General features: G+C 41.3%; 1 protein-coding gene across 1 annotated transcript; it reads right to left on the bottom strand.

Annotated features, from left to right (window-relative positions):
* Positions 1 to 5,322: 5,322 nt before the first annotated feature.
* On the bottom strand, positions 5,323 to 7,310 carry LOC307071634 (homeobox protein Hox-D9b-like; the record flags this gene model as incomplete). The annotated part of the gene is made up of 2 exons (XM_079730680.1): positions 5,323 to 5,567; positions 6,578 to 7,310. The coding sequence occupies 2 exons, from the start codon at positions 7,308 to 7,310 to the stop codon at positions 5,323 to 5,325; spliced, it is 978 nt and encodes a 325-aa protein (XP_079586806.1).
* Positions 7,311 to 8,709: the final 1,399 nt, after the last annotated feature.

Raw genomic sequence — 8,709 nt, forward strand, 5'->3', positions numbered from 1 at the left:
GGGCTGTAAATATCGAACACCTCTGTGTCTTTGTTGGCCTTCATTTCGATCACATCCTGAACTGCCACATTATACTATAAATCAGAAAAACGCGATCAGAAAAACATTACGAAAGATGTGCATTCTGTCCCTTTGGGTTTTCTCTCTCCAAACTGCCACCATAAAATACAACACACTCCGTCGTAGGCCTAGGCAACCTCACACTCATGCTACTCAAAGAGAAGGCAAAGACCTTCGGGATTAAGGCGTTATCTAATAACAACGTGAGGCCTATCCGGGGGTCTTATATATATTTTTATATTGTGGGTCTAAAAGTGAGAAGTCAACGTTGCATTTTTAATAGCGCAAGGATTTGTCACCTGTTTTCATTGGATAGGCTACTCGATGAATGCATACACAAGGTCAACTTGAATTAGACCCCATTCATATATATATATATATATATATACCCTACTTATATAATTTAGGAGGTGTTTCCCATTAGAAGTCCATTAAAAAGCGAGCAGGTGAGATGGATTAAACAAGATGGACTTCAACCGCTTGGATCTCTCCTCTGAGTTCTTTCTTCTTCTTAAACGTGAACAAAGCCCAGCTGAAATAGAGCAGGAACCCTTCCAGTAATATTCATAAATCAGCTTCCAAAGACAGTTTACTGATTACAGTGAGAGATATCCCTACCAGTTCATCAACTCTAATGAATTGGCCTTGGAGTCAAAAAAACAAAATTTATGATTTACTAATCATAATCAGTTTACCAGTAAGGTAGACTAAGACAAAAAATATTAAACATTATCTTAACAAATTGTGTCAATGATTCATAATAGCCCTATATCCAGGCCTACATATACATGTAATCCTATGTCCTAATATAAATATAGCGACACACAAAAAGTGTTTTCAAATACCTGGGAGCTGTCAGATGAAGAACTCTCGTCATGTCTTGCATCAAAGTTTATTTTCGGCGAGCTAAAGCAGGATAATGATTAACAAAAAGATAATGAGCAAAGGGGAAACGCGTCATAGACCAATATCATGGATTCCCTTTGAATTTTTCTTGTTTTATCAATCGTCAATTGATTGCATAAAGCACAACGGCCTTCCTCAATATGAGGTATTGGTCAACGAAAATCGAGAAGAATCCAGAGAATATCAAAGGCTGTGCTGTCCGTTAGAGCGCGTAAAGGTCCCAGCTCCCCGTTCCTCTATCAGAGACCGATGCCTTGGTGCGCAGCCTCCTAAAGCTTTATGACTGCGTGTGTGTGCGATGCTGTAAATTGTACTAGACAAGCAGATGGGCCTCTGCAGCACACCAACAACAGGAGAGATGGGATCTAGCAGATGGGCCTCTGCAGCAGCAGCACCAACCAGGAGAGAAGGTTCTCGATCCTATGGCTGCATGTCGGCGGATTGGTTTGAGCAGCAGCCGTTAATATAGAGCACTTAGCAAACGTACAGATTCATTATAGATACATGATAGATTATGTAAACCGATGGCCTGCCTATAGCTCTCCACCTTATAGCGTGCCTATAAGGGTGTAGTGCGCAATAGGCATGCACCTCCCTCTATTTTCGCCGTTAGATTCAAAAGTATGTTTATTGGGCCTACGCTATGGACTATTGACAGTTTAATGTTTAGAAAATTGTAATTTGCATAGGCTAGATAAATAAATAAATATATAGGCCTAATATAGACGGTTGGGCATTGATTTGGTAGACACACCCCAAAAAAAAGTCTATTGGATACCGACTGATGAAATCATGAAGTCCCTTTCCCCCGCAGACAAACATCAATCTAAAACAAGTTTAGGGTTCACACTTCCACCACTAGGATGCTCGCTCCAACCAACAACCCCATCTAGCGGCTGCAGACATTTACTACAGCTGTGGTATTGATGAGGCCTTTATTGATCCAACTCTCAGGGTGTTAACACAAAACATGCAGCTACCTCAAATTAAAAAAAGTGATACTGGTTGGCCTCGGATGGCGTAATCGTTGTGAAACAGTGAACGAATCCCTGTTGACTTAGATTACCAGATAACGTAATATATGATTTAGAAGACTGAATAAGGCCTTAGGAGGCCACAACAAACAATTACTAGCTAATCAAATTCCGACGACTAGGCATAAGAGACCAAATAAAATATTCACAGTTAATCCATGAGAGCTACTTATTTTAATTGTAGGCTATTTAATTTTATGAAATAATTTGAGTAAAAACCAAACAAATAGCCTCAAATCCTATCTATTACTACTACTGCTGCTGCTGCTACTACTACTACTACTACTACTGCTACTACTGCTACTACTACTACTTCTACTACTACTTCTACTGCTACTGCTACTGCTACTACTGCTACTACCATTACTTCTACTACTACTACCACTACTACCACTACTACTGCTACTACTACTACTACTTCTACTGGTTCTACTACTATGGCTGCTACTACTAGTCACTTTGCAGTTGTGTAATTACAAAGATAGTACCATTTAATAAAACAAGAATACAAGAAGAATACTACAGCTATACAGACAAAAGTCAGAAATGTGGCGGAGGTTAAAAAATAAAGTAAAATAAATGGTTGACAACTTCTACTACATAATTTAAACAGTACTGTAATACAAAATGTTTTTATATGCTCTTAAAATAAAGCTGACATTATGATATATATTGTATTGTACAGCTTCAGGCTGCCTGTGTGACGTGTGGAATGAGATTTCCTTGCCTTTTCTTCCACTGATCCAACTTGTTTCAGGGTCCCGGCTCATTGGTCCGTGTGTGAACAGCAATAATAGCTGCTTCAGACTTTCCTGTGTTGTTTTGTGTCCTGAAGACCCCACAGACCCCCTGGCTAGAAGTAGCCAGAGATGGATTTCATCTGTTCCCATCCTTAGACACATTTTAAAGGTTGGAAACATGAGAGCTTGGCTTTCAGTGAGGAAGTGTTGGCCAATAAAGCCATATAGTCACAATGACTCCAATTACATTTACTGTCTCTCGGTCGCTCACCCTTCCTTTGCACGACCTCCTCCTCCTCTCTGTCTGCGTGCGTGTGTGTACGTTTCCGTGCGCGCGTGTGTGCGTCTGAAAAGTCACGTTTATTAACCAAATGCATGCTGTTGGTTTATGACCCTGCAAACGACGAAGGAAGGAAGGACTTATATAGCCCCGCAATACATGACCAATGTTACAAAGGCTCACACTGACTTTGACGAAACAAAAGGAGCCTTCACCACACACACACACACGCACACACACACACACACACACACACACACACACACACACACACACACACACACACAAACACACACACACACACACACACACACACACACACACACACACACACGCACACACACACACACACACACACACACACACACACATCAGCAAAACCCTAACCCTAACCCTAACACATCAAACAAAAGATTAAATAAAATGTTCGGCATTTAAAGCAAAATAATAGGATTCATACAAATAATAATAATACTAATAATAATAATATAATAATAATAATAATAATAATAATAATAATAATAATAATAATAATAATTTAATAATAATAGACTAATACATATTAAAATGATCAACTATTATTTTTGATCAAATGATCAAAAAATATTTTTGATCAAATGATCAAAAATAATAAACAAAAGTAAAGCACATGACACAGAAGTAAACACATAGGCCTACGCAATTTTACATTTATTTCCTTACAAATAAACATCACATTTAGCAGCACATAAAAATTATTCTAAATAAGCAAATGAATATCCTTGTCGATTTTTTGCATTTTGTGTACATTTCTTGCCAAATATATCCTACATCTGGGTCGACGATTTTTGTACATTTCTATCTTTAAACGCCGGAATTGTTTTCTATATAATTAAATAAAGATCACAGTCAAAATTTAGCTTAGAAGGACTGGTGTGTTTTGAAGTATATGCACAACATAGGCCTCATCTGACCAACATTGACCAAAATATGATAACAGCGACAAAAACACAACGTCAAATCAGCACAACTATAAGATCAGGAAATACTTCATTAGATGGGAGGGCCTTGACTTTAGGACCATAACGTGCACACAACACAGTGGAGAGAAGTATCAGAGAGTGAGGCCCATTCAAACGAGGGTTCATCCTCTCACTCTCTGCATTGTTGGACTTAATTGACATGTTATAGAATTAACCGTTTATTTCGTCACCCACATGTTATAGAGAGAGAGAGTTAAAACCGCGTCGCTATTTAGGGGTCTTTATTGAAAAATTAAAAAGAAATATGCTGAAAAATAGGATCGTTTTCAAACATGTGGTGAAAGGCATCTGGATACATGGCATAATAAATCCACAAGAGATATGAACAAAGCACCATAACGTGCCATGCCTTACAACTGTCATTACTTCACCATAGTAAAGTTGTTGATGTCAAAATTAGAGATACAAAATCGATGACTCGTTCTTTTAAAAAACCAAGACCTGTAAATTACCGGTTGGTCTATATAGCATCAGGAGAGCTGTGTTAAACAGGGACCCATTCTGAAGATGTGGAGGCCATAGCCATCATCCTAGGCCACCAACCTGATACAATCAACACGAAGCCCTCCTACCACACAATGGAGAAACCATACAGAAGAACCACATCTCCACAACGCCCCTTCCTGGTACAGCTCCACGGCCGGCACAACGGGACACCTTCTATTTTATATATAAAAAACGGAGAAATAACTTCTTCATCTAAAAGTCTTCAAATATCTATATAATGAGGAGAGCAAAAAACGTATCTAATAGCTGGCTAGAGCTTTTATTTGGAAGGTAATATGTTGGGTAGCTAGCAATCCAGCTGATCACATATTTAAGATAAATAATACTTCATTCAGTTAGAGTGACAGCATGTATTATTATGTTGCAAATAAAAAAGTGCTTTCAAAAACACTCTGAACAGCGTCCCGTTTATAATCAGCAAAACTGGACACTATCATAACATTTCCTTTTCGAAAGCGAGAAAGGAGTATAGAATCGATTCCTAGTAGTTTGAATACATAATAAAATCCCAATAAAAAATGATGTGATGAAACAGTGAGCCTGTTTGTGATTCCGTCTGATATAATTTTATTGTCCACGCGTGGAGCCGCACCCACTGGGAGACGTCTCGTTCCTCCTGAACGGAGGAGTCGGTTTGGCTCATTCTGTGGATCCCTGGAAAATATATTCATTGCAAAGCTTATCCGTCCCAATTTGTTAAGGGTCCCAATTAAATAATCCTATCTACTATATAGACCAACCAGTCAGACCAGTAGCCCTACTGTTGACTCCTCTCAGTCGTTCAGCCCCCGCCTGTCCCGGCTCATCAGCTTCTTCATCTTCATGCGTCGGTTCTGGAACCAGATTTTCACCTGTCTCTCTGTCAGACTCAACACCCCCGCCACCTCCACGCGGCGGTCCCTCGTGAGGTACATGTTGTACAGGAACTCCTTCTCCAGCTCCAGCGTCTGGTGCTTACTGTACGGACACCGCTTCTTTCGGGTCGACTTTGCGTGGATCCAATTGACCGAAGGATTAGCTAGGCAGGACAACAACCAGAAACAAACAAGTCAACAAGCGCTCAACAACACGATAGTTTGTGTGTGTGTGTGTGTGTGTGTGTGTGTGTGTGTGTGTGTGTGTGTGTGTGTGTGTGTGTGTGTGTGTGTGTGTGTGTGTGTGTGGACATGGGTCAGTATCCAGGCCCGGCATGTGAAACATTGACGCAGCTCCGTCGTCCACACCCACACGTTACAGAGGCGGTTTAGGCCTCACCTTGAGACGGTGCTTTTTGTGTGTGTGTGTGTGTGTGTGTGTGTGTGTGTGTGTGTGTGTGTGTGTGTGTGTGTGTGTGTGTGTATGTATGTATGAGTTTGTGTTTGTGTTGTTTAGGCGTCACCGTGAGACGGTGTTTTTATTAGTTTATTAGTTTATTAGTTATTCTGCCAAACCAAATAAATGCATTTGTATTTCCACATCAGGACAAGGCCTTCATCCATCACTAGACAATTCAACCGAACATGAAGGAAGGAAGGCTTAACGAAACATCTGGATAACAACCCATAAGGCCTCATGTTTAACATAAAGGCGAACACAATTATTAAACAAACAAAATAAAACGTATAAGTTATAATAAATTTTGTCGACCTGGTTCAGTGTTAAGATGCTTCTCTGGTCAGTTATTATAGCCCCATTACAATCCAAATGTAGTCTTTTGTATGACAAAAAGTGTTTAAAATAGTTTTTAATGTAGAGGGGTTAGGCTTATACTCCATCCACCCTGACCGTCTGCAGGCCCAGGCCTCATTGAACAGTATAATGACCAGCACAGACATAATGCCATATTGTTAAGGTGGATACACAGGGCTCATGCATTTTATATGCTGTCAAATGTCAAATAACGTTCATATTAACTTAATTGTTTTAATGGACAACAAAGTCTTATATTTTACAGTTTACAAGACGTTTATAGGGCAATAAAAGTCACACAGCACACGCGCACACTCACTTAAGTCTCGCCCTTATAAACACTGGTGATCCCCTACTTACTGGGCTCGGCCGGCCGGTGCTCTGTGCCCGCTCCGTGGCGCTCTGCGCCCGCTCCGTCCTCTCCGTCCTCCGGGCCCTCGTCGGGGTCCTCCTCTGAGTCCTTCAGGCCCCTCTGCGGCTCAGGACCAGCCTTCGCCAGGCTTACATAGTGTGAATCCTCCGGTGCGCTCTCGGAAGGCGGCGAGTTCTCCGGTTTTATAGTCTCATATCTGCGAGGGCTGCAGCTTGAAAGCTCTGCCTGAGTGGACAAGTCCCCTGGAAAGCCGTCCACCAGCTGGGAGGACTGAGGGGTTAAGACGGGTGTTTCCTCCCAGCACCGGACGAAGCGGCTCTCCTGCACCGTTCCTGGGTTGGCAAGGTGCGGGCTGTGGCTCTGCGATGGGGTGCTGTAGTAAGGGTGGCTCAGAGGGTGCTGGTGAGGGTGGTGGGAGTGGAAGAGGCTGGACAGGGAGGAAGAGGAGGCGGACTGGTGCTGTGTGTGTGCGCTTTGAGTTGAGGAGGAAGACGACGGGTTTGTCCATGGTGAAAACCCGTTCAGAACGGTCTGCCTGAAACCGTTGGAGAAATTGGAGAAATTGGAGAGATTGGTACTGGTCGGGTCGTCTGCTCCCCGAGCTGCGGCGTTCGGCTTCCCGCTACCGGCGGACGGCTGCAGGCCCCCCTGGATGAAATGCGCGCCGTAAAGATCCTCCGTCTCGTGGCCCATCATCGAATAATAATTCGTTAGCGACATGTTTATTTTATTATTTCTATAAAAACTATTTGAGGGCGACTGTAAAACGTGACGTGCGATGCTGGTCGCTTTCATCCTCTCCTAAAAAAACCTCCTGCTCTGCCTTCTCCTCCTCTGGTCATTGGCTGGAACCGATCACATGGGGAGCGGATCTTTAGCTGTTATAGGAAGTAAATCAGCCCATTATTTGTGTTCAGTTGCTGCTTATAGCTGAAATGGAATAGAGTTCACTATTCATAATATCAGATTCACTTTGCCAGGCGAGTTGAAGATAGAAGCGAGATGCAAGGTGGCCTATTTGACAAGCTTGTCTATGTTTTCGAGAAGTGTGTGTGCGTTTGTGTGTGTGTGTTTGTGTGTGTGTGTATGTGTGTGTGTGTGTGTGTGTGTGTGTGTATGTGTGTGTGTTTCAACAGATATTTTCATTTTCATGCAGACAGGTCTCCACTCAACAAACAAACAAAAACGTCACGGACATGTGGAGCTTGAACCTTCTTCTGGAGGCTATATTCTATATTGTTTGTAGTGTATATTGCTTATTGTATAGCCTGTCGTTTATTGCATATTGCAAGGGTTGAACCGCATGTGACATTGGGAACAACGAGTAAAGTGTAACTACTTTGTTCCATTTCGAGCTTAAACTCTTCTTCTCCACTAGAGATCTTGACACGGCGGTCAGATGGACATTGGGATATTATTGTTTTATCGGAGACAACGAATTTTGTAACCATTATGTTCTTTATCTTTATCTCAATTTATAGCCATCTTACTATTCTATTTGGCATCACTTCTGGACGATTTGCGCCATCTTCTGGTCGTCAGTATATAGGCCTGTCCTGACAAAGAGAAGAACTTTCATCACAATGCCTCACACATCAAATTCATACAACATAATTTGGAATAAATACTGGAGACCTCTTAGTCTGGGGAATGCGATGCGGTCGAATCCTACCATAGTATTAGTACGCATTGACCCATTTAATTCGACCCATCTACAACCGTTGTTATTGAAGCCATCCAGTCCTACTGCATGCAATCCGTCTCCTATGATATAGTTGTTCTATAACTATTATATAATTATTATATTATAATATATGATTATGTTATGTTATTATATTATTATAATTGTTATAGAATTGTCTCATGTTATCAGGCTTTGAGGCCTTTTCGAGGACGAAGGCTGTAGCGTTAACATCTTGAGTTGGTTTTAGGCCTAGTTTGTCTTTTTATTTAATTTCTAATTGTTTCAATCATCTTTTATTCCTAAAATATTCCTACTTAAATTGTACCTCTAAATCCAGCCTTAATCTGCATTAAAACAAATGCTTGCAATATGCGTTCGCCACCAAGACAAATAGATTTAGGGCACTGAGGAAACACACTGAGGTCAGATGTACCG

Source organism: Pollachius pollachius (genome assembly GCF_949987615.1).
Source record: "Pollachius pollachius genome assembly, chromosome: 2".
NCBI lineage: Eukaryota > Metazoa > Chordata > Actinopteri > Gadiformes > Gadidae > Pollachius > Pollachius pollachius.